Below are 25949 nucleotides of genomic sequence, written 5' to 3'. Positions count from 1 at the left end.
CTACCTCATCAATACTGGCGTACGATTTCTTTGGATTTAAACCTATCTTGAAAGCAATCATTTTCACGTTAAATATACTAGTAATACTACATACTACAAAAATTAGAATAAAAAAAGGTGCAAGTGTTATGTTGATAAAACCAATTTATACAGATACAGATAAAGGAAGAGTTGCAGTTAAGATTTTTTAAATTCATCCAATATAAAAGCCTTTTGGAGAAATTTATGGGACAGCTTTCCGACAACAGAATTAATCACAAAAACACATTCATCCTTTGCAAGAAGAAGACAATTTAACCCACTGCCCAAAACTACCATTATTTTTTTTTTGTGTATATATATATTCCAATATCGGAGGAAAAGAAATAGTGCACTTTCTATTCCTAAACATTCTCTCTCTCTCTCTCTTCGGCCACTGAGCTGATGGAGGAGGTCAACAGGTTTGTAGAATCAGAAGCAGAAAGATATCAACAAGAATATGATGATTTCAATGACCCAGAAAGCAATGATCTTCACCACCCTCTCCTCAAGAGAAACAGAACCCTCTCATCAAGCCCCCTCGCCATTGTTGGAACCAAGGTTTCTCATATTGAGAGCTTGGATTATGAGTAAGAAAAGATACCTCTTTGATTTATCGAGAATTTGAGAAATTCTCACTTCACGAAATTTGAATTTTCCTTGAATTTGTGTTGTGGGCTTTTGGTATCAGGATCAATGAGAATGATCTGTTCAAGCAAGATTGGAGAAGCAGATCAAAAGTTCAAGTGTTGCAATACATACTGATGAAATGGCTGCTGGCATTCTTGGTTGGGATTCTCACAGGGGGGATAGCAACTTTGATCAATCTTGCTGTTGAGAATATAGCTGGATACAAGCTTCTGGCTGTGGTTAACTACATAGATGAAGAAAGGTTAGTTAATTTTTCTGTTTTTGAACAGATTCTTGATTGTGTAAGAAAAGTTGTGTGATGTGGATCAATATGTTATATGTGTGTTTATTTTGCAGATATATGATGGGATTTCTAGTTATGGCTGGAGCAAATTTTTTTCTTACCTTGGTGGCTGCACTTCTCTGTGTTTTATTTGCACCTACAGCGGCTGGCCCGGGAATTCCTGAGATCAAAGCATATCTCAATGGAGTTGACACTCCTGATATGTTTGGTGCTGCAACATTGATTGTGAAGGTGCTCTTCATTTTTCGAATAATTCCCTTGAAATTCTGAGATAAATGATAATTATGTGTTACTATATGATTGGAAATGCTACTAGTTTGATATATATTGTGTGCAAAGTGGTTGATCATGATCAAGAATTCCTGTGATTAAAGCATATATCAATGGAGTTGACACTCCTGATATGTTTGGTGCTATTCATTTTTCAAATAATTCCCATGAAATTTTGAGATGAATGACAATTACTATGTCTTTATATGATTGGGAATGCAACTAGTTTGATGTAATGATGTGTGAATGTTCTTGATTATGATCATGAAATATAGAATAGAAGCAGGGATCTGATATACATTACCTTGAAACTGTAGATTATTGGAAGCATTGGAGCAGTCTCTGCCGGGCTAGATCTCGGGAAAGAGGGGCCTCTTGTGCACATTGGAAGCTGCATTGCTTCGTTGCTGGGGCAAGGCGGGCCGGACAACTATCGGGTCAAATGGCGTTGGCTGAGGTACTTCAACAACGATAGGGACAGGCGTGATCTGATCACGTGCGGCTCCTCATCCGGGGTCTGTGCTGCTTTCCGAGCGCCAGTTGGTGGGGTCCTCTTCGCCCTCGAGGAGGTGGCCACGTGGTGGAGGAGTGCACTCCTGTGGAGGACCTTCTTCAGTGCAGCAGTTGTGGTGGTGGTGCTTAGGGCTGCGATTGAGGTCTGCAAGTCGGGCTACTGTGGGCTGTTCGGGCACGGAGGGCTCATCATGTTTGATGTGAGTGGTGTCGAGGTCAGGTATCATGCTTTCGACCTCATCCCTGTGGCCTTGATTGGAATTCTTGGTGGCCTTTTGGGAAGCCTTTACAATTATGCTCTCCACCAAGTTCTCAAAGTGTACAATGTCATAAATAAGTATGATCACCATTCCCTCTCTTGATTAGGCCAAGAAGCGCTCTGTTTTTTTCTCACTTGTGCCTGTTTTACAGGAAGGGAAAGATGCATAAGCTTGTCCTAGCGTTGAGCGTCTCAATTTTCACGTCTGTGTGCCTCTACGGGCTCCCGTTCCTTGCACAATGCCGGCCTTGTGATCCGCTCGACTCTTCGTGCCCTTCGACTGGCAGGGAAGGGAACTTCAAGCAATTCAACTGCCCTAAAGGGCACTACAACGATCTCGCTACGCTTCTCCTCACTACAAACGACGACGCAGTGAGGAACATCTTCTCCATAAACACTCCATCGGAATTCAACATGTTTTCCCTGGCCATATTCTTTGCATTGTATTGCATATTAGGGCTAATCACCTTTGGCATTGCTGTTCCATCTGGTCTTTTCCTCCCCATCATTTTGATGGGGTCGGCCTACGGGCGTATGCTCGGCATTGCCATGGCGCCCTACACGAAGATCGATCAAGGGCTATACGCGGTTCTTGGAGCTGCCTCCCTCATGGCTGGTTCAATGAGAATGACAGTCTCCCTCTGTGTCATATTCCTCGAGCTCACCAACAACCTCCTATTGCTCCCCATCACAATGCTCGTCTTGCTCATTTCAAAGACAGTCGGGGACTGCTTCAACCCGAGCATCTATGAGATAATCCTCGAGCTGAAAGGGCTGCCGTTCTTGGATGCACACCCAGAGACATGGATGCGGAACATAACAGTGGGCGAGCTCGCTGATGTCAAGCCACCAGTCGTCACCCTCAACGGGGTCGAGAGGGTGGGACGAATAGTCGAGGTCCTGAAAAACACGACACACAACGGGTTCCCAGTTGTGGACAGCGGGATCACTGTCTCTACGCCACTAGGTTCGTCTCCAAACAGCGCCAACGAGCTACACGGGATGATATTGAGGGCTCACCTCGTACTAGCCCTCAAGAAGAAGTGGTTCCGGCCCGAGCCACGTAGGACAGAGGACTGGGAGGTGCGGAAGGAGTTCACGTCCATCGACCTGGCCGAGAGGGGCATCACCATACAGGAGGTGACCGTGACCAAGGCCGAGATGGACATGTACGTCGACCTGCATCCCTTGACCAACACAACTCCGTACACCGTGGTCGAGAGCATGTCCGTCGCCAAGGCCCTGGTTCTTTTCCGGCAAGTCGGGCTCCGGCACATGCTCGTACTGCCCAAGTATCAAGCTGCAGGAGTAAGTCGCAACAACTAAATAAATCTTGCATTTTGATAAAAAAAAAAAAAGAAACTCTAACCTGTTTGTTGTTGGCCAACTTGTAGGTTTTCCCTGTGGTTGGAATCTTGACAAGGCAGGATTTGATAGCTCACAACATTTTGGATGTGTTTCCTCATCTCAGCTCAAAGGGAAAGAAGGGCCTTTGATCACATCTCCCAACTCTCCACCATTTCAAGTCACACCACATGATAATATTCTTGAGATTCTTTCCCTATTTTTGTCCAGATTCATACAAGTATCATACCAAGATTACATCCTTTTCTTTGAGAAGAATAAATGGTGTTTCATATGTAATAAAGCATGAATATAAATCCCATGAATCTTTCCCAATTTCGCTTACCAATATTGTCCAGTCATAACAAGCTAAAAATTAAATCCAAACATGATCGAAAAAAACTAAAATAAAAACGAGCATATTAGAAAAATACATCCACTGGTAAAAGCCATTGATTGAGAAAGAGCAAGTACAAAAGCTTCGTGCTCGAACAGAACAAACATGGATTAATACAATATACAGTTTAAAATACGGACGATAGGCTCGTCTCGACCAGCAACGATCAATCATCTGTGCCAAAGTAACGGTCGCCAAATTCTCCCATACCCGGTATGACACGGAATTCTTTGTTCAGGGCTACGTTAATCTCTGATGTCACAATCTTCAAGGATGGGAAGCGTTTGCAGACGCAATGTATGCCCTCGGGTGCCTATATACATACACGGGATTCATAAGAATTCCAAACTAGATGATAAAGTAGTTTCTTGTACAAGAGAGGGAAGAACATGACTCACTGATATGAGGTTTAGGAATATGATGTGAGATTCTGGCACTCCTTTCTGTATGAGTAACTCGATCGCCTGATTAGCAGAGTTACCTGGCAGAAAAGATAACTTATACTAAATTTGGGGGAAAACATCATTACCAACTAGCACTTATCGATAAATGTGAGTAGATTTGTCTACCTGTAGCAAGGAAGGGTCGAGGAGGAGGACATGGCACTCACGGATATCATTAGGAAGCTTTTCATATATGAGCTGTTTATGCAAGAGAAAATCAGAAAGGAAAATAGCATTTCACAAGATTTTGCTACCATTGTAGTACACACGTAGATATGAGGAGACTGAAGCAACAGAAATGCAACCTGCTTCCCATCGTCACCGTCGCGGTGGATCAAGATTTTCCCAATTTTAATCCCTTTGCAACAAGCACGTAATGCGTTTTCCATGCTTTCCCCACTGCAGAAAATACAAGTGAAAGATAAGATGATATTATGATCACATTTCCACGAGGAATGTGGATAAACAAAAAGCCATCTCCAAGGAGATTAGCGGAAAGTTTGCATATACTCCATAGTACTATAGTAAGTAAGAAATGTGGACACTGGTGAAGAAGAAATTGAAATACATGAGATATCACACATAGTTTATATATTTACTAAAGTTTAATGGTAAGCATCACCAATCCAAGTTCTACACTCTTTGAAAATTTATTTCAGTACTTTGACATATTCAGAGCATGCTATACAGTTATTTAGTATATTTATTTACCTCCGAATAATGGAAACCCCACAAAGTTTCTTGCAAAAGTCAACACCAGTGTATATCGACCCTGCATTAGAGTAAGTTTCCATAATATAATTAGTGATGTCCGCAACCACTGCATACTTGAACACAAAAACGAGAGGCACCAAACCCGCAACAACAAAAAGGATTATGCATGAACACACACACACACACACACAAAATACAGATCATGTTCTCAAGTATACCAGTCGGGGTGGTAATTTGTTTCTCGGTGAAAGGTAAATGACCAAGACCATGTTCCGCAACCTGAAATATCATAATCAAACTTCTGTTTTGGGAAGAACTTAATTCAGTAATGTTACGAATCATGAGAGTTCATAATTACCAGATGTATAAGCCTGTCAGAGTAAAATACAAAATCATGTTTTGAAATGTCTCGGTCTCGAATCAGGACCTCTAATCTGTAGCACAGATGACAAAATCACGGACATCAAAGTCTATAGATTCATAATTATCACAATTATACAATTGAAAGAAATAAAGGCTGCTACAAATAAGGAAAACTATAGTCATAAGGTTCACAGATGCAAGTCCCAAATCCAGTTGTTTGATTAACAGCACTACGACATTAAGAAAAGTGGCTATTAAGTCCTTGATTATCAACGATCATGTAACAGAAATTAGATGTTACTATTACTTAAGTGTGTTCATAGCATTTCCATAAGATGAAGCTCTACTACATGCTACAGCCCAGTCATAATTACTCATTTTCCTTTCATTTCATCAAATCTGGAAAACTGAACTAAAAAACACCTGACTTTAAGTTGGAGGGAATAAATTATCTAGTAAAATTCAATTGCTTGCAAGATAGAATGAAATCTATAACAAGGCTGAGCTAGAAAGTATACCTGGAAGGTTGACTGTATGACAGTGACATTTGGATGTGCTGCCCAAGTTTAGTGCGAAGATGTTGGACAATCAAGTCAATTGCAACATGATTGTCAGTTTGTCACCTCCACGAGGTATAATTACATCAGCATATTTTTTGGATGGCAGAACAAAATCATCAAAAGCCCACGTGTCGAAATCAGTGGATTCATCCCAACCTTGGCTTCCTCCAACTGTATGTTTCGCTGCCAATGCTTGTCGGAGAAACGTTGTAAGCAATAACTACAGCAATGAATCTGAGTGAAATTACCATCTTAATTTCTATCTCAAAATTGATTATATATGTGTGTATATATGTGATCTACTCTAAATATCTTGTGATGATTCCGAGTTATTGATCTCATAAACTATATATAGAAAGGTAGTAGTCGTTTCTTTAATCCAAAGATATAGTGTACTTTGTCTGTTAAATAAAACTTTTAGTTAACTATGAAGAACTGTAGTTAATTAGTTGCACCATATTTATGGAACTTGATTGTGAAGTCATTAACCTAATTCCTTTTTTATGAGAAATATTGTTGACGAATTACAAAAAGTAAAAAAGTAACTAAAAAGTTACCGAATAAATAACGGTTCAACTACCATTAAAAGGATTCCAAACGATCTCAACAACATATGTGCGCTTTTGATTGTTGTTTGAGTTGAGGGTGCAACCATAACCCCATTAGCCCGCAATTTGAGTAGGGTTGATCCGAAATCCAATAGCTGGACTTAGATGCAATTAATATAATTATTAATATTTCATAAATAATGCGTTATTCTGTAGTTTATACATATCGATTGATAATTTTTAGAGCCTGACCGCTAGTTACTTTGCTTGTTGAACTTTTTATTTTTTGATTATTGGCCTTTTCTTTTATTAAAAAAGTTACAAAATACTAATGTTGATAATTCTAGAAGCATGCGCTGCAATTTTAATGATTTAGGAGCAACTATATTTAATTGCGAGTTCAGCAAATTTAGGTATGAATTTCAAGACTTAGCTTTGAAACAAAGCCAAATTTGCCATCACATATAGAGTTGGCTGCTTCACATACAATTTTTCTAAGACATTATTTGAATTTAGTTAAATGTTGTGCGTTCTTCGTATCTACCAACCTCACACGTGCTGCAACGGCCGTGCAACTTTGGTCAGCTCACGCACGATTCGTGCAGTCCTCTCGATCACATCTTTTTATTTTTATCTTTTTTTCCACTTCAAAATAAATTTATTTTAATTAAAACAAGGGATATCGGCCCCTAATATTATGTAACTTTCAAAAAGTTACGGCTATATTAATGGATTGAAGAGCAATTTTTGGAAGGTCTTAAAGTTGTAGTGGAGAAATTTCGAAAAAAAATTTGTTTCATGATATTATTTATTGTTAATTAATTACCACAAGTCATATACTTAATTAATTAATTGCAATTATGAATGAATGATGAACATTAATGGTTGATGGGGTGCCTTTGCTTCCACCGTACAAAAACATGAGGTTGGGGCACGGTGTCAACTTCGCCGTGGCTGGTTCGACAGCATTGACGTATGAGGCTTTGGCCGCTCAACACGTAAGGAATCCGGTGACGAACAGTTCTCTTAGCGTGCAGTTGGATTGGATGTCCTCCCACTTCGATTCCGTCTGCCTCGGTCGAAAAGGTAAACCCTAGCTAGCTCATGGTCACCTTGTTGAATGCTGATAACTTCATTGCTAGCTCATGGTCACATAACTTCATTGCCGATCATCTTAACCGTTATTTCATTTATTACTTTGTTTTCCAATGGTCACCTAGTGGATAACTTCATTGCTGATAGTTATTTCATTTATTACTTTGTTTTTCAATGGTCACTTAGTTGATAACTTCATTGCCGATCATCTTAACCGTTATTTCATTTATTACTTTTTTTTCAATTCATCTATTTATTTCATTTTTTTATTTTAATTTTTGCGCAATTTAATTATTATTTGTTTAGGATGGTACTCTTTTATTTTTATCTTTTATTTATTAGTTTCAAATATTTTTTAAGAATGAAAAGAGGAGATCGAGTAGCCTAAAGACTACACATATTTATAATAATCAAGATAAAAAAATCTACTAGAGAACTAAATCAAATCTAAAACAAACTAAATCAAAATAAATCCTAACAAGTTATAGAAATAAATAAAAACAATAATAGTACTAAACTATATTCTAGATTAATAGGGAAAATTTGATAAGATCCTAAAAACTTAGTGAAAATAAATAAAAAGAATAATTGTACTAAACTATATTCTATTCTAGATTAATGGAGAAAACTATATGAGATGGAACGGATATTGATATTTTATTTTAGTTTTTATTGTCTTTTTGGAATTTGAATTAGAGGTCTTAAATCATTGTTGTGGCAGTTCTCCTCTAAACTTTGTATGTAACCAATAACTTCTCGGAATACATTTTTCTCCGTTGGTGTTATGGGTTTCACGGCTAGCTTAATTCGAATCGGGGTGCAGATACATCACTTTATAACCAATTTGATATAAGTATCATAATTTAGTGACTATTTATAAATTAACCTAAATGAATATCATTCAAAATCCGCTCAATAGCTATGATTTGCAATTTATAATCGATTAACAAATAAAATACAATGAATTAGATTGGATGCAATGAGATAATCAATTATTTTATTATCTTTCCAAAACAACACATAATTACTACTAGTAGTTGTTACACGGAGCAAGTGGCGCTCCACATAAACCAGGATTCCCAGCAAACCCCGAAGCCGGAAAATCGAATCTATGAAGCGGAATCTTCCCACTCAACTGATTCCACGAAACATTAAACTGGACGAGATATTCAAGATTCAAGATTCCCTCCGGAATCTTCCCTGTGAGGGAGTTTCCAGAAAGGTCTAGAAATCCGAGGCTGCTCAAGTTGGCGAGTTGTGGTGGGATCGGGCCGGAAAGCCTGTTTCTAGACAGGACTAGATATCCGAGGCTGCGCAATTTGGCCAGTTGGGGTGGGATCTGGCCGGAAAGCCCGTTTCTGGATAGGAATAGATTTCCGAGGTTGCGCAATTTGGCGAGTTGGGGTGGGATCGGGCCGGAAAGCCTGTTCCTAGATAGGTCTAGGTGTGATAGCTGCTCGAGTCTTGATAGGGTTAGTGGGATTTTGCCGGTGAAGTTGTTGTTGGCGAGTAATATGTTGACAAGACTCGTCATGTTGCGGATGCTCGTGGGGATGTTGCCGCTAAGAGTGTTGTTTTCGAGATTCAGGGTGTGAGCTAGTCGTAGGTTGCCGATAGAGTTCGGGATCGGGCCGGAAAGGTCGTTGTTGGATAGATAGATTAATTGGAGGGATTTCATGTTTCCGATGGATGGTGGGATACTTCCGCTGAGGCGATTGTTTTGGAGAAACAAGAACCCGAGATTGGATAGGTTTCCTATGGACTCAGGCACGCTTCCGGTCAAATTGTTGCGGCTAAAATCGACATATGTAAGCGATGTCAGTTTCTTGAAAAGATTATGGGGGATGGGGCCCATGAGATGGTTTTGGTTAAGAGTAAGGATTTGTAGTCGACTCATGCCCTCAATGGAGCTCGGGATTGATCCTTCGAGACTGTTTGATCCGAGGTACATTTTGCGCAAGTTAGTAAGCTTGCCTATTTCAGACGGGATGGGGCCCGTTAAGTTCTGCAGTGAGGCCAGATTGAGAAGTTGAAGGGAAGAGAGATTCCCAAGAAATGGGGATAGTGTTCCAGACATTGAGGTGTCTATACGATCACCACTGCTGTCGGAATAAAGCCCGGGACGATCCAAATTGATGACTCGGCCTGTTGAAGGGTCGCACTTGATTCCGTCCCATGATGTGCAACAATCTTTGCTAGGAATCCAAGAGCCAAGCAATACCGAGGGATCGGAAGTGATTCTTCTCTTGAAATCGAGGAGCGCCTCACTATCCGTAGGGTGGCAAGCTCGGGATTGTCGAATCCCGAACCCGAAGAAAATGGAGTGGAAGATGAGGAGGAAAAGAAGATATTTGGTTGGATAATTCGTCATTGAGAATTTGAAACAAGTGATTTGAAAAATAACTATAAGGCTTTTAGGTATCCTCTCTATATAAATGCAATTATCACTATATACTATTATGGAAAAGATTTTTATTACTACTAATTATCTTGCCTTAGTTAGAAGATATATACGTGTAAATATTTGTAGTGTAGGATTAATTAGTTGAGCAATTTTTGCTATATTAATTCTTATATTTTATATACACGATATTTGCTAAAATTTGATGTTTTATTCATTTTTTTTCTTCTTTTTATTGTTCTCTTTTTTGTCTGATTCAATTAAATTTATTTTATTTACACTACAATATATAAGTTGAATAATAATTTATATAATAACCTGTGTATTGTGGTCTGTAAAATAACAATATACTCTATAATAAGGAAAAAGATTCAAAGTAATTATCACTTATCTTTTGCCTTAGTTAGAAGATATATAATATATGCGGGTAAAATATTATAGTTTAGGATTAATTAATGGAGCGATTTCTGTTATATTATTGTATTTTATTCACACGATACACTACTTAGTGGCAGTTTCTAAAATTTGTTGTTTTATTAATTTATTTTTATCCTTTTAATTATCGTTCATTCTCGTTTTATGTTTGATTCAATTATATTTATTTTATTTAATTAATATAATAAGTTGTGACTGTGAAGTAACAATATACTATAGTCAATATAAGATTGAAATTTTTAATTTTTCTTAATTAATTAAATGAAACTCCAATTGACTATTGAGAATTACTTTATTTATCTAAGTTCCAATAGATTGATTAATTTTTAATCTAAAAAACTCGACGAGACAATTCAAATATAAATTATATACATTTAATTTTCAACATTACTAAAAAAAAATAACCAACCAGACAATCTCTTATTTTGATTTTTAACATCACCAAAAATAATGAATAACGTAATTAATGGAATTGGTTTGTGATTAATGAGATTTAAAAAAAATCATTTTTATCATTTGAATCTCTTTCTTCTCCCATTTTCCCAGAGCATTTCATTAGTAGAATTATTTATATAAAATGGTCTAACGGTTAAAAATAAATTTGCAATTTACGTATAATCGATCAAGATATGTGAGATTAACAAATAAAATGAGATAATCATTTATATTATTCTCTTTCGAAAATAACACATAATTAGTTCTTACACGGAGCAAGTGGAGCTCCACATAAACCAGGATTCCCAACAAACCCCGAAGCCGGAAAATCGAATTTATGCGGCGGAATCTTCCCACTCAACTGATTCCACGAAACATTAAACTCGACAAGACTTTTAATATTCAAGATTCCCTCCGGAATATTCCATGTGAGGGAGTTGCCAGAGAGGTATACGTTTCTGAGACTGATCATGTTGCCGATGTTCGTGGGGATGTTGCCGCTAAGATGGTTGTTTTCGAGATTCATGGTCTGAGCTAGTCGAAGCTGCCGATAGAGTTCGGGATTGGGCCGGAAAGGTCGTTGTTGGATAGCTTGATGGAAGTGAGGGATTCTATGTTTCCGATGGACGGTGGGATGCTTCCGCTGAGGCGATTGTTTGTGAGAAACAAGTACTTGAGATTGGATAGGTTTCCTATGGACTCAGGCACGCTTCCGCTCAATTCGTTGTTGCTGAAATCCAAGTATGTTAGCGATGTCTTTTTCTTGAAAACATTAAAGGGGATGGGGCCCATGAGATGGTTATGGCTAAGAACCAGGGCTTCTAGTAGACCCGTGCTCTCAATAGTGCTCGATTGATCCTTCGAGATTGTTTCTATCGAGAAACATTTGGCGCAAGTCAGTACGCTTGCCTAATTCAGACGGGATGGGGCCCATTAAGTTTTTCAGGTCAGACAGAGTGAGGGATTGAAGGGAAGAGAGATTCTCAAGAAACGGGGACAATGTTCCAGACACCGTGGTGTTTGTGAGCACATTAGCGTCATCATAAAAAGACCCAAGACAAGTCAAACCGATGACTCGACCCGTTGAAGAGTCGCACTTGATTCCCTTCCATGTAGTGCAACAATCTTTGCTAGGAATCCAAGAGCCAAGCAATTCTGATGGATCGGAAGTGATTTTTTTTCTTGATTTTGAGGAGCGTCTCTCTATCCGTAGGGTGGCAAGCTCGGGATCAAGGGCGGACACATGTATAATAAGGGTGGGGCTAAAGCCCTTAACAAAATTTATCTTCTAACCTTTTTTCTTTTGTAAAATTTTAAAATTTATCCAAGTTTAACACAAATTATTATGTAAAAGCCCCGATAAATATTCTAAAATACCTAAAAGTATACTTCAAAACAAAATTTAGTAATTTCAGCCCTTATCGTCATTTATTTCTGCGTCCGCCCCTGCTCAGGATTGTCGAACCCCAAACCCCAAGAAAATGGAGTGGGAGATGAGGAGGATCTGCTCAGGATTGTCGAACCCCAAACCCCAAACCCCAAGAAAATGGAGTGGGAGATGAGGAGGATAAGGAGGTATTTGGTTGGATAATTCATCATTCAGAATTTGAAAACTAAGTGATTTGACAAATAACTTTAGCTTTTAGGTATCTCTATATAAATGCAATCATCCTTGACTATATGTTAAGGAAAAGATTTAATTATTACTACTAGTTATCTTGCCTTAGTTAGAAGATATATTGGTGCAAATATTTATCGTGTAGGAATAATTAGTGGAGCAATTTGCGCTATATTCTTTTATTTTGTAGAGTGGCAGTTTCTAAAATTTGATGTTCTATTCATTTTTATTTTTTTTTTCTTTTAATTATCATTCATTCTTGTTTTTTTTTGTTTTATTCAATTAATTTTTTTATATTTTCACTATATCATATAAATTGAATAATAATTTATATAATAAGCTGTGGACTGTGAAGTAACAATATACTGTCTATATTCAATATAAGATTGAAATTTTAAATTTTCTTATATAATTAAATGAAACTCCAATGGACTATTGAGAATTATATTTGATTTACCTAAGTTCCAATAGATTGATTAAGCTTTAATTTTAAAATTTTAGATATAATTGACAAACTAAAATTTGATTAATTTGAGAAAAAAATATACTAGAGAAATAGATACCGTCTAAACAAACTAAATCTATGAAAATATGATAAAAACAATTTTTTTATTAATAGAGTTGACCAATAGTCTATTGACAATTTATTCTAATGTTAATTAATTCATAATTAAAGAAATTGATGAGTTATGTAATCAATTCAAATACAACTACTATATTTAAATTTCGACATTTCTAAAAAATTAACCAACAAGACAATCTGTTATTTTGATTTCTCAACATTACCAAAAATAATGAATAACATAATCACGATTGTTTCGTAATTAATGGATTGGTTAGTGATTAATAACATTGATTGCTTAATGAGATTTAAAAAATATTATTTTATTTTTTCATTGATTCTCAATAATTAAATTAATATTCGTATTGTTTGTTTGATTAGCATTCTTTTATTCTTAATTATGTTAATATTAATATAGGTGATATTAAAATAATCCACTGTTGTGACTATATAATGATGTATTCGGCATTCTCTTCCATAATTTAAAGTTTCACTTTGACATAGTGTTGGTTTTAAAAAATATGATAAAAAAGTTAGTAGAATGTTAGTTTCACTTTATATATTAATTTTATAATATAATTTAAATGTAATGACTAATGAGTTAGTGGAAAAGTCAAAGTGAGATCCGTTTATTAAAAATGAATAAAATGTAATTGCGGGCATTATTTTGTGATCGGACTAAAATGATAAATATTGACATTATTTCGTGGATGACAAGAGTATGAAAGTTGAAGAATTTCCATAATCCATAATACTTATGTCCTATAAAGAGAGATACTTGAAATCTCACCAAAGATTCACTTAATTTGGGTAAAATCACTTACTAACTAGATTTGGACAAGATTATATTTTTGGATTCGGACTTTCAAACAACTTGGTTCAGTTCAGAATCATTCTTCATGAAAATTCGAATTTTCAGATCGATTCAAATTTAACTATTTCTATTCATAAATAAACCATTATATTAGCCCAAAAAATTGATCATATTTAGGCCTTAAACTTACATCAAAGGCCCAATCATACCAAAATACATTCGGCCCAATCAAATCAATTCCATAATATCGGCTGAAAAAGTTTAAATCCAAAATTCAACTCATTTGTAATTGCAATCTGCATTAAGCCATTAACTATCCTCTCTAAATCTCTTTCCAGTTTGGTAGCTGCGGCGAAGGCGAAGTTGGTAGAAGATGAAGAAAATCAACGAAATGGTGCAGCCAAAAATCGCACCGTCTATGCTATCATCGGACTTCGCAAATCTAGCGTCGGAGGCGGAACGGATGATCCGATGCGGCGCGGATTGGCTGCATATGGATATTATGGTATTTTCATTTTCTATTTCTCGATTTGTGTGTATTGATCGGGTTGATTTTTGGTATTCAACTGAAATTGAGGTTCAAAGCACGATTTATTCGAGAAATCACTTTGAATAGAACGAAGAGCAATCGAGCTAGAATCATTTGCATTTTGTAACTTAATGTTTAGCTTATTGTTATTGAACTGAACTGAAATTTGAGGTATAAAGCACGATTTATTCGAGAAACTGAGCTAGAATCATTTGCGTTTTGTAACTTAAAACTCCCTATTTAGCTTATTGTTATTGAATTGAACTGAAATTTGAGGTTTAAAGCACGAGTTATTCGAGACATCGCTTTGAATAGAACCAAGAGAAATTGAGCTAGAATCGTTTGCATTTTGTAGCTTAATAGTAGTTAGCTTATTATTATTGAATTGAACTGAAATTGAGTTCGAACAGTTCGGGTTAGTATTCAATTCGATTAATTTCAATAGGGTCGAGGTTTACATCTCTTCAAATAAACGACCACCTCATCCTTAAGTTAGAGTTTGAAGTACCGATTTGATAGTTCTCCAACTAGTCCAACATTTGGATCAAAATTTTGAAATGATTGACTGATGATTGTTCATAGATCGTGGCATTATTTACACATGGAAACGTGCAATAAATCAGTACACATCATCGATTTGTGGAATTAAAATGTGAGAGACTGTTGATATTGTTCTTGCTGTGTCGCATATTTTTGCGAATCTAATGCTAGTTTTTGCAGCTAACTTAGTTGTAGTGATGAACGTTCGTTGGGAATTTGGCATGCGCTGTAACTGATTTCTTGTTTATTGCAGGATGGGTAGGTTCTTACTTGTTACTCGTTTAAAGAGTCATCTATCTCACATTCTGCTGCTGATGATCATATACCAAGCCTGCAAAATATTCAAGATGTTACTAAATCTCTTACCTCAATTGGAATTTAACTATTGGATTATTTGAGCTGATACCGGTGTTGTGTTTTACAGTCATTTCGTGCCAAACCTCACAATTGGGGCTCCAGTGATTGAGAGCCTGAGAAAGCACACACAGTAATGACTTCATCGTTTCCTCAAATATCAACTCTCAGATTCTGATGTTCTCTCTTTGATGATCATATTGGAAATTCTTACTTTACAGAGCGTATTTAGATTGCCACCTGATGGTAACAAATCCTATAGATTATGTTGAGCCGTTTGGAAAAGCAGGTGCTTCTGGTTTTACCTTTCATGTAGAAGTCTCTAAAGGTGGATTTTTGCTCTCTGAACTTTCTCCGTTCCTCTTATTCTGGTTACTCTATGTCTAGAATTATAATCGGATTATGCTGATAGTGATGATTGATTATTTAAACATGTCAAGTCTTGCAGATAATTGGCAAGAACTTGTGCAGAAGATCAAGTCAAAGGGTATGAAGCCTGGCGTTTCCTTGAAGCCTGGAACCCCGGTTGAAGAGGTCTTCCCACTGGTATGTGATTCTGAATATAATTACTTGGGTGGTATATAAATGAGTTCATGAGTAAGATTTTTGTCTCTAACTTGGCTTTCCACGTTGACAGCTTGAGGGTGAAAATCCCGTGGAGATGGTTCTCATTATGACAGTAGAACCTGGATTTGGTGGGCAAAAGTTTATGCCAGAAATGATGGATAAGGTAAGTGAACCATATTCCCCACTCCAACGTTTTATTTCCCGCTGACCATTTTTCTTGTGGCACATAACACAATAACTATCAAATTTCAGGTTCGCGTTCTGCGGAAGAAGTATCCATCACTTGACATAGAGGTGACTGCCTAAATTAAATTTCAGTTTTCTTACTATATGTGTTAATATTCATCATAATATTATTTTATTTCAATGAATTATTACCATAGTTTTGACAGCCAGTGATTACTAGGCTTGCCCACATTTACCTAAGAACTCAAGCTGTATAATTGTATAAATATATATTATATACATATAATTATATGTAGTTTTGTTTGATACCCATGGAATTGAGGGTGTGGATTTACATTCAGAGCCTTTACTTTCAAATCCACTACTTGGTATAAAAATATTTGTATTTTAAATCGAATTGCAATTCCAAATCTTCATAATTCTACAATTTGAATGCCATGGCAACACTAAATGTTTGAAATTACAAATAGTTGTAAAATTTGAGAACTCCAAACGCACACAACACACACTGAACACAAACACTGCACAAACACACACCCCACACAAACTTTCAATTTTCTTACTATTTGTGCAAAACATTCATCATAGTATTATTATTGCTGTTTTCTTACTAGGCTTGCCAACATACCTTAGAACTAAATCTAGAGAATTAACTAATGCATAGCTATACTCTCAGAAAGAAATGAATATCAACATGAGCCAGAAAACATTTATCGTCAGATTGCATCCATTATGATTGAGTCGTCCGCGTGATAAATCTAACCACTTGATCAACGATGAAAATTTGATTCTCCGTAGGTCGATGGCGGTTTAGGACCTTCGACAATCGATCTGGCTGCTTCAGCAGGAGCAAACTGCATTGTTGCGGGGAGCTCAGTATTTGGAGCTCCAGATCCTGCTCATGTTATATCACTACTGTACAAGAGTGTAGAGAATGCCCAGAAAAGTAGTTAGCTACTCCGAGGGACGAGGATGGCGGCCTATAATCGATTGCTTTGAACTGTATTATTACAGTCTATTTTGGGATCATAGTTATTTAATAATTAAAATACATCTATGTCAAGTTTATTACCATGTTCACATATTTAGATCAGTGTTATACAGTTGAAGACATTGCTTGTATTGTGATTCAGGTGTCCGTATGTTTTGGACCTACTCTTGATGCTGTGTGCGCACATATTTACAAATGAAATTTCTACTCTCCTCATATTGAGTTTCGATACAAATACAATGGACTGCTTGTCGGTTTTCGTGTTAGCTCTACTCACTTGTGGGCTCATTGGACTGAATTTTTTTAGCGAACAATTCAAGTAAGGTTTTGGGTTTCAAACTGAATTGGCATCTTTACCAAACATCTATGTGAAATCAGCCTAGTATATCACATTCTGTAGATTAGGTCTAGCTTTTCGATTGTGGCTAAATGGACTGAAATTTTGTCAGGTTATAAATTTTTAGCATGAATTTTCTAAATTCAGTGTACTATTCGAATCAACACGTGGGGTTTCGGTTAAACCGACATCCATGTGAAATTGGCCCAATATATCACCCTCGTCCATTGGATCATGTCCAAAACGTAACAGATCATGAGTTATGGTGTATAATTCTTGATTCTAACAATTATAAAATCACCATATTTTCGCCAAGTATTGATAGATCTGTTGAGATATCTCTGTATGTGTGCTTGATTATTAATTACTACATCCCATGTAAGAATCACTAACTAATTAAGTATGGAACATGCAAATCCAATCAAATTTCATATATCCAAGTTATTAATAGCACATCTTACCACAATAAACGCATCAGCAGAAAACAATTAATTATGTCTTTTCCAACAAAACTTTCCAAATTAAACCAATAAATCCACACATTACATTAATCCCAATTTCACAATAAACAAAAGAAAATGTTCATTCTTGATTAAAGTTTCTCTCTTAATAAAGTCTGAAAATTGAATCTTGAAGCATAGTGTAGTAGTATAAGATTTTCTATCTTTTTCTTGAATTTATTCCAATCTCAATAAACATCAATAGAAAACATTTAATTGGGTCTTATAACAAAACTTTCCAAATGAAAACCTACTCCACATATTAATCATAACCTTGACATACAAACTTTGCAAAATGTCGTAAAAAAACACAAAGTTTGGTCAATTTTTGATCAATCACATAACTTATAAAAACATGTACTATTAAACAATATACTACGTGCATGAAACGAACAAACTGACCATCTACACTTGTTGTAGAATAAATATTCACAATACTACTAGTATATACTACTCCATCCGTCTCGACTAAGATGATACATTTCTTAATCGATACGAGATTTTAGAATTTGTTGGTTAATATGGTTAATTGAATAGATAAATAGTAGGTATAAGTATTAGTAGGAATTCTCTCTCATTAATACTTTTGTATATATAATATTTTCTTTCTCCACCTGACATACAAAATAATATTTTCTAAAATTTTGTGACATTACCAAAAAAAATGTATTTTCTAAAATTTTGTGACATTACCAAAGTATGACCTCTATATGGGACAGGACAGAGTAAATTTAATTATTTTGCAAGTCGTGAGATTCATCTTATATAATCAAATTTAAGGAAACAATTTTCAATCTTGAAAGTTTATCTCTTTCATGACAGTTCTCTGTCAACCTTCTTTTCAGTTGGAAAGAAGCAGTGAATTCACAGTCTCTCTCTTCCTTTTGTCTTTCACTGAGCCCATCTTGCAATGGAGGAAATGCAGGGGTAATATGGTAATTCCATCTCTAATTAAAGATGGTAGAGGAAAAAAGAGAATGAGCAGCGGTTGTTTGACTCAATCTGCGACAAGAATACTCCAACTCAAATCTACCTCCCCAAATATTTCCATTCCCATTTTTTTTAAAAAATTTACTTTTTTTCTCTTTCCTATAATCACTCCGTGGTAACTCGGGGAAGGATCCTCTGTGGTTAAAACCACAGCAGCCCATACTGTGCTACAAAACGCATAAGTTTCCTAATGAAACGGCAGAAAACACCGAAACGGCAACAAACATTTAATTATTCAATTTATCACACCACCCCCTACCCATCCCACGTTTTCTTTTAATCCGTTTTCTTTAATTCTTTATTAGGATTTCTTTGTTGTACAGTATTTTGTATATAAATGTTATTTTATTCTAATTTTTATAGTTATAAGTCATTTTGATATTTAAATTAGATTTTGTTATTAAAAATATAAAATAAAAAATATTAAAAGGAAAAAAAAATGTATGTTGTGGTTTAACAGAAATACACTTCTTTTCCTTAATATTTTTATTCTTTTTTATGGTATACTTTTATATGTTTATTTAATAAAAACACCTTAAATTTAATTATCAAAATGAAAAAATTAAAATGTCTAGCCAAAAAGTTACTTACTTTTGAATCGAATGCATGTTATTGAAACTCAATCATAGTATATTAAACTTACAAAAATAATTAATAAATATGAAATATTAAGAAAATGATTACAAAGGATTCAACGGCATTTTTAGTGTAACAAAAAATAAATTAATGTGAATGAATTCAATAAGAAATATAATTAAAAATAAAAATATGAAAAGAATTCAATAGGATTTGTTACCTCAAAAGTAAATGAATTAAAAGAAATACTTCATGCCAAGTTTCATACCAAATCATTTTTAAAAGAATTGTTTATCAATTTACTGTGGAAGATGAAATGAATATAATCCAAATAACATGTAAATGGTTAAAAGAAAACGTGGGGTAGGGATAGGGGGTATGGGGATGAATTGAATGATAAATGTTTATTGTGGTCTGTGTATAGATACTCAAAACAAATACTCCAACGGATTAAAAGAAAACGTGGGGTATGGGCAGGGGGTGGAGGATGGTGGGATGAATTGAATAAAAAATGTTTAGAGCATCTCCAATGGAGGCTAGCGGACCGGCTAGCCAATTCTCGGTGCTGGCCGGTCTGCTAGCCGAATCATTGTAGGCGGTGAGCGGAAAAATGATGAGAATTTCGGCGAGCGCACGCCGATTTTTAAGACTGGGTGATCGGCCAACACTTTTCTTTAAAAAAATTTTTTCGAAACACAATATATACGCGATTTGCACGTCATTTTCATTCGCACCGCTTGTTATAACGAGTTTTCTCTCTCACTTAATTTCTGTACAAGAGCAATAAAGCAAAATGGAGAACAACTCTAGTGACTAGCGGGTCTCAAACTCCCACAGTACCCGTGGGAGGTGGATAGGGTCCGATGGCCGGGTACTACAACTTGTAGCATTGGCAGCAGATGATGCTCGGGATGGCAGGCGGGGGTAATATGCCGGGATGGCAGGAGATGCAGGGCGGGCAGGGGGTACCGGGGATGCAACCCGGGATGTAGATGATGCCGGGGTGGCAGCCTGGGATGCAGGGGACGCCGGGGGGACAATGTCTTTCGCCCCAATCTTGATTTTTTGACTGCTTCTTCGCACACATCGACCCCATCGGAGACGCAGTTTACTGGGTGTGAGACTTTCTCCTTAGAGGAGTTGGAGATAGATCTCGAGGATGCGGACACTCCCGTTCAAACGGGGAAAGTAGGGCAGGGTCGGGGCGCACCAAAGAAGAAGAAGGGCAAGGGGAAGGGCAAAAGGGTGGTCGGCGAGTCGTCGCAGCCGGCTGATGACGACAGCCCGACATGGAGGAAGTGGACGGATGCGGAGAACGTCGCGCTGTCCAAGGCTTGAGCGAGTGTTTGCGATGATCCCCTCTATTCGAACAATCAGAGGATCGTCAACTTGTGGGCTAAAATATCAGCAGCAGCATTTTGCCCGGAGGGGAGGCCACACAGCGGGGAGGAGTGCCGGAAGGGGTGGGACGGAATCAGGGTTGCGGTCTCCCGATTTTTGGGCTTGTACACCAACGCCCTCCGCATGCAGACCAGTGGCCAAACTGACGAGGACTGCAGGAGGATAGCGGAGAAAGCCTTCCCCGTGCCCGGGCTTTATAAGGAGTTCACCTACTAGAACTGCTATGAGGTGCCGATGGACTCCGAGAAGTTTCAGGTAGGTATCGATGCTGGCTGGCCGAAGATGTTCAGGAGTTCCCGTCCCCTCCATTGTTTACTCGCAGCACTTGCCCGGTTGGTCAAAGGCGGGTGCAACAGGTAGCGAGGGGGGTCGCCCAGGGGTCCCAGGAGGTCCAGTCGGCACCCCCTGTTGGCAAGTCGCCAACCGAGCTCGCCTTCTTCGCGCGTCAACAAACGCGGGCTCAGATGCACAAGATCTTAGCTGAATGGAGGGCGGCAACTGACCCCGTGGAGAAGAGGTTTCTTCACTCAATGCTCGAGTGTATGCGGGTCGATTTGGATGCCGCCTCGGCACAGTTGGGGGCTCAGATGCGGGCTCAGATGCCGCAGATTTGGGGGTCCAGGATAGCGGCGACAACTGCGGCGATGACTGCGGCGGCGACGGCCACGAGGAGTGAGGCGGAGGCGGGGGCTTCTGTGTGGTTGAGGGTTTTTTTAATTAATGTACTTTTTAAAATTTTACTATTATTATTGAATTTTCCCGTATCTGTGTCGTAAATTTAATTCCGTATTTTATGTGATTGTTAATTATTTGTTTTTTATAATTTTGTTTATTGTGGCTAGCTTATTGCTTGTCCAGTTGCTGGTCCTGATGATGTGACAGGTGGAGTTTTTGGTTAGCCTATGGCTGGCCTATTACCATTGAAGATGCTCTTATTGCCGTTCTAGTGTTTGCTGACGTTTCATTAGGAAACTTATGCGTTTTGTAGCAAAGCATGGGCTGCTGACCACCGTAGAGGATCCTTCCCCGTGGTAACTCCAGTCCAACTGTCCAAGTACAGATTTTGGATTCAGGTTTATTCCCAGAGTTTGGAGTCATAATTCTCTCTTCTCTTCCACGATGTCGACATTATAGATAAACCCCAGCTTCTAATCTTTTTGAAGGAATTGCAGCAATAGTTTCTCGATTTTGCGCCATGTCTGCTAAATCGAAGTAAGCGTAGCTCTACTTTTGTGGTGGATCTGATGATTTGATTTTTGTGTGTTTGAATTTCTTTTTCTTTTGAAAAAAAATGAATCTGACATTTTTCGTGTTTGGTGATCAGATATGTGTTTATTGAGAAGAAAAACACACATTGGAGCTAGAAATTGTCACTTTAATTTCTCGTTTTTGGAACTTGTATAGTTATCCTGTTTAATTTATTTAGGTTTTGTGCTTCAATTTTTTTGGGTGGATTTGCTGTAGAAATGGAATTCGCAGAGAATATTCTTTATTTGGAATTTTGGATTATAGTAGTAACTAGTATTTTTGTGAAATTGGATTTCATGCCTGAAATGTGCAATGAATAGTGCATTTGTGGATCTTGCATTTTTAGCTATAGTTAGAAAATTTAAAGTTGAAACAGTTGAAGAATTTCTGATTTGTGTAGATCTAGCTTATCTGGAACTCCAAATGCTAAAGGATCTCCGGCAACTCCTCGAATCAGCAGGGGAGTTGCTAGGCCTAGTGGAGAAGCGATTTCCTCGTTGCAAAATGGCCGCCTCTCCATGGATCGATCCCCGGGATCAGTCACGCCCAAGGCTAAAGTGGAGAGGATGTCGCCTAAGCCCAGCACCCCGACTGATGTAAGTCGAAGCGACTATGTTTTGAATGCGTAGTTGCATTGTGCTGATCTTATATTTCGTGTCAGAGAAAGCCAACGCGTATGGTGAGGCCGTCTTCGGAGCTTCAGGTGGAGCTGAGTCAAGCGCAGGAGGAGCTGAAGAAGGCGAATGAGAAGCTGGATTCAGTCGAGAAGGAAAAGGCGAGGGCTCTTGATGAGGTGAAGGAAGCCCAGAGATTGTGTGATGAGGCGAACGGGAAGCTTGAGGAAGCTCTGCAGGCTCAGAAACAAGCGGAGGAGAATTCTGAGATTGAGAAATTTCGGGCGCTTGAGATGGAGAAGGTGGGGTTCGGGGCGAATCACATGAAGGAAGATGAATGGCGGAAGCAGTTGGAGGATGTGAGGAGCCAGCATGCCGTGGATGTGGCTGCGCTGCTGTCTGCGACTCAGGAGCTTCAGAAGGTGAAGCAAGAACTGTCGATGACGTCTGCTGCGAAGAACCAGGCACTGAGCCATGCTGACGATGCAACAAAAATAGCTGAGATTCATGCGGAGAAGGTCGAGGTTCTGTCTGCTGAAGTGATCCGCTTGAAATCTGAGCTTGAGTCGAGGGTGGAGATACAGGCTGTTGAGAACAACGAATTGGTGTCAGGTTTAGAGTTGGAGATGCATTCTCTTAGACAAGAACTTGAACAAGCGAAGCTTTTTGAGGAGGAATTGGCCGAGAAAGAGGCAGCAATGGAGCAACTCAATGTTGATCTCGAGGCTTGGAAGATGTCTGAATGTTATGCGCATAATCTAGTGACGGAGCTTCATCAACGAGTCGAGGAGCTAGCGTCTCAGGCTGACCAAGCGCGTGAATCAGAAAAGTTGGCTTCAGAATCTCTTGGAACCGCTGTGAAGAAACTAGAAGAGAATAATGAACTGCTGCATGAAGCAAAGTCTGAAACCAAGGTGCTTAAGGAGAAGCTCGGTTTGTTGGAGTTCTCGAGCGATAGACAGAAAGGTGACTTGGAGGAAACAGAGCGTAGTCTTCAGCGAGCTATTGAAGAATCTTCTGAACTGGTTAAGAAGGTTGAAGTGCTCGAGTCTGAACTCGAAGTCACTAGAGAAATGAGAAGCATTGCATTGAACAACGAAAACATCGCTGCTGCTAGCCTAGAAACGCTGTTAGAAGAGAAGAGCAAGCTCGCTAAAGAGCTGGAAACATCCAGAGACGAAGAGGAGAAAAACAAGAAGGTGTTGGAGAGTTTGGCATCAGCATTGCACGAAGTCTCTTTGGAAGCAAGAGACATGAAGGAAAAGCTAATCTCTAGTAAGGCTGAGAAAGAGAGTTACGAAAGAAAAAAAGAGGATCTGAAACTGTCTCTGAACTCAACGAATGAGAAGTATGAAAGTATGATAAATGATGCAAGAAAACAGATTGATGCTCTTACTGATTCAGTCGAGGAGTTGAGGCACGATTGTGGTAACTTGAAGGCCAAGTTGGAGCAGAAGGAGCTAGATTTGGTGAACACCACGAGGAAATCTGTAGAGGAGAAGTCCTACATGGGAAACGAAATAAATAGGCTGACGGATTCAGTTGAACAGTCGAAGCACGAATATGGTATCTTGGAGGCCGAGTTGGAGCAGAAGGATCAAGATTTGGTGAGCTCTGTTAGAAAGTTTGAGGAAGAGAAATCCCATATGGAAAACGAAATGAGCAGGCTAATTAAATCGCTTGAACAATCGAAGCTTGATTATGGTAGTTTGAAGGCAGAGTATGAGGAGCAGGAGGTAGATATGGCGAACTCAGTGAAGCAGTCTGAAGAAGAGAATGTTAGCATGAAAAACGAAGTGAGCCGGCTGGTTAGCTTGCTAAAACTGGCGGAGGAAGAGTCGTCTGCAATGAGAGAGGAGATAGGGCGGTTGAATAAGTCCTTCAGCGAAGCTGATTCAGAGGCGACGTACCTAAAGCATGTACATGGCGAAGCGAAGGAGGAGAGTGCGAGGCTGAAAGAGTGTTTAAATGATATGGAAGGCCGACTGCAGAGAATTCTTGCGGAGAATGAGGATCTGCGCAGGAGGGAAGCAGCGTCTCAGGAAAAAGCCGAGGAGCTATCCAAGTCGCTCGAAGAAGCTCTGGCCAAGCAGGAGGAGAAAGAAAGTGGCGACCTGACGGACTGTGAGAAGGACTATGATATGCTTCCGAAAGTGGTAGAATTCTCCGAACCAAATGGTACGGGAGATGTGAGGCGTGCAGCCGAGCCCCGGTCTCAACCAAACGAGCTGCCTGTCAAGGAGAAGCAGCAAGCTGAAGCTAACGAAGTCGAGAACTCGAATGGGAAATTAAAAGATGGCGAACAAAACGCAGAATCCACAGAAGTCGACCTCAAGATGTGGGAAAGCTGCAAGATCGACGCGAAGGACTTCTCTCCCGGGAGAGAAACGGAGCAAGAATCGTTCGAGGATGAGCTAGACTCAAAAGGGGAAGGCGCTGATTTGTATGATCATGTTAATGAGGCAGTGTCAGGTGATAGCGCCGGGAACAACGGGAGCCCACCTTCGAAGTCAGGCAGTCAGAAGAAGAAGAAGCCTTTGCTGCAGAAGTTTGGAAGCCTGTTGAAGAAGAAGGGTAGTAGCAATCACAAGTGATAGCAGACTTATATTATAGTATCTCTGTTTTAGGGAGGTACAGTGAATATTTTTCCACATGCAATATTGAATTTGCTTTTGGTCATTTGCTTCATTTTTTGGTTCCAATATTACCCCTCTTGTTATAGGTTTGTCTGAAAACTTGAAACTGGAGATTTGTATCATTATCTTTAGCATATCATTTGTCTGACAATGTAATGTGAGTTATGTTGTGGAGATGCCCCTTTTCTTACTTGTGATCATTGTGTGCCGTGATTTGAGGTCGAACTGAGGAACCGTCTTACCAACTGAGTACATTAGTGTAGATTAACATTAGAAAGTAGCATAATGATCTTTTTTTACATACATGGTGGCTTTATAAAGTTTTGCGTGTTACCACTGTCATCTCCGTGCAACATCCGATGAAATACACTTAGATATGTATCAATTGATCATGTTTGTTTGCCTTATTGAACATTGTTATTGGGATGATTTATTGTATTTGGAGGTAAAAGGTGTGCTACATATCTTAATGAGCACCATTAGTAAGTACTCCTACTATTTTCGTTTAATCCACGTCAGCATTAATTTTGTTTTATCCATTCAATTTACTTTTAATATCTTATAAGTCATTATTAATGTAGATTTTTTTTATTATTAATGTCATTAATTTTGCAAGTTTTAAAAACAAGGTTAGATTTGTTCACATTCTCTCCAACTTCAAAAATATGAATAAAAGAACAAATTGAATTTTAATTTTATGCTATTTTCGTAAATTTAATGATGTTACTAATAATTTTTTGACAATATTAGCATTAAA

General features: G+C 38.2%; 5 protein-coding genes across 6 annotated transcripts; 3 read left to right on the top strand and 2 right to left on the bottom strand.

Annotated features, from left to right (window-relative positions):
- Nucleotides 1-295: 295 nt before the first annotated feature.
- LOC121756380 (chloride channel protein CLC-a-like) lies at nucleotides 296-3683 on the top strand. Its single transcript, XM_042151930.1, has 6 exons — nucleotides 296-608; nucleotides 710-910; nucleotides 1006-1183; nucleotides 1540-2072; nucleotides 2147-3302; nucleotides 3389-3683. The coding sequence occupies exons 1-6, from the start codon at nucleotides 424-426 to the stop codon at nucleotides 3488-3490; spliced, it is 2355 nt and encodes a 784-aa protein (XP_042007864.1). The 5' UTR covers nucleotides 296-423; the 3' UTR covers nucleotides 3491-3683.
- Nucleotides 3684-3760: 77 nt separating this feature from the next.
- On the bottom strand, nucleotides 3761-6110 carry LOC121756389 (uridine kinase-like protein 1, chloroplastic). 2 transcript variants are annotated; one of them, XM_042151945.1, is made up of 8 exons: nucleotides 5774-6110; nucleotides 5251-5326; nucleotides 5111-5171; nucleotides 4890-4950; nucleotides 4484-4577; nucleotides 4305-4376; nucleotides 4134-4232; nucleotides 3761-4048 (listed from the first exon to the last, which is right to left on the bottom strand). In XM_042151945.1, the coding sequence occupies exons 1-8, from the start codon at nucleotides 5800-5802 to the stop codon at nucleotides 3902-3904; spliced, it is 639 nt and encodes a 212-aa protein (XP_042007879.1). In that variant the 5' UTR covers nucleotides 5803-6110; the 3' UTR covers nucleotides 3761-3901. The 2 variants fall into 2 exon arrangements, with proteins under 2 accessions (XP_042007879.1, XP_042007873.1); XM_042151939.1 differs by having other exon boundaries at nucleotides 3914-4048; nucleotides 4134-4216.
- Nucleotides 6111-8488: 2378 nt separating this feature from the next.
- LOC121792738 (probable leucine-rich repeat receptor-like protein kinase At1g35710) lies at nucleotides 8489-9829 on the bottom strand. The gene has a single exon (XM_042190813.1). The coding sequence runs from the start codon at nucleotides 9827-9829 to the stop codon at nucleotides 8489-8491; it is 1341 nt and encodes a 446-aa protein (XP_042046747.1).
- Nucleotides 9830-14016: 4187 nt separating this feature from the next.
- LOC121802521 (ribulose-phosphate 3-epimerase, cytoplasmic isoform-like) lies at nucleotides 14017-17106 on the top strand. Its single transcript, XM_042202211.1, has 8 exons — nucleotides 14017-14228; nucleotides 15046-15050; nucleotides 15217-15279; nucleotides 15368-15474; nucleotides 15595-15692; nucleotides 15784-15876; nucleotides 15966-16007; nucleotides 16698-17106. The coding sequence occupies exons 1-8, from the start codon at nucleotides 14097-14099 to the stop codon at nucleotides 16851-16853; spliced, it is 696 nt and encodes a 231-aa protein (XP_042058145.1). The 5' UTR covers nucleotides 14017-14096; the 3' UTR covers nucleotides 16854-17106.
- Nucleotides 17107-21672: 4566 nt separating this feature from the next.
- LOC121756376 (WEB family protein At5g16730, chloroplastic-like) lies at nucleotides 21673-25382 on the top strand. The gene is made up of 3 exons (XM_042151918.1): nucleotides 21673-21906; nucleotides 22343-22538; nucleotides 22604-25382. The coding sequence occupies exons 1-3, from the start codon at nucleotides 21890-21892 to the stop codon at nucleotides 25148-25150; spliced, it is 2760 nt and encodes a 919-aa protein (XP_042007852.1). The 5' UTR covers nucleotides 21673-21889; the 3' UTR covers nucleotides 25151-25382.
- Nucleotides 25383-25949: the final 567 nt, after the last annotated feature.

Source organism: Salvia splendens, chromosome 1 (assembly GCF_004379255.2).
Source record: "Salvia splendens isolate huo1 chromosome 1, SspV2, whole genome shotgun sequence".
Taxonomy (NCBI): Eukaryota; Viridiplantae; Streptophyta; class Magnoliopsida; order Lamiales; family Lamiaceae; genus Salvia; species Salvia splendens.
This window is presented reverse-complemented; position numbering and strand designations above follow the sequence as displayed.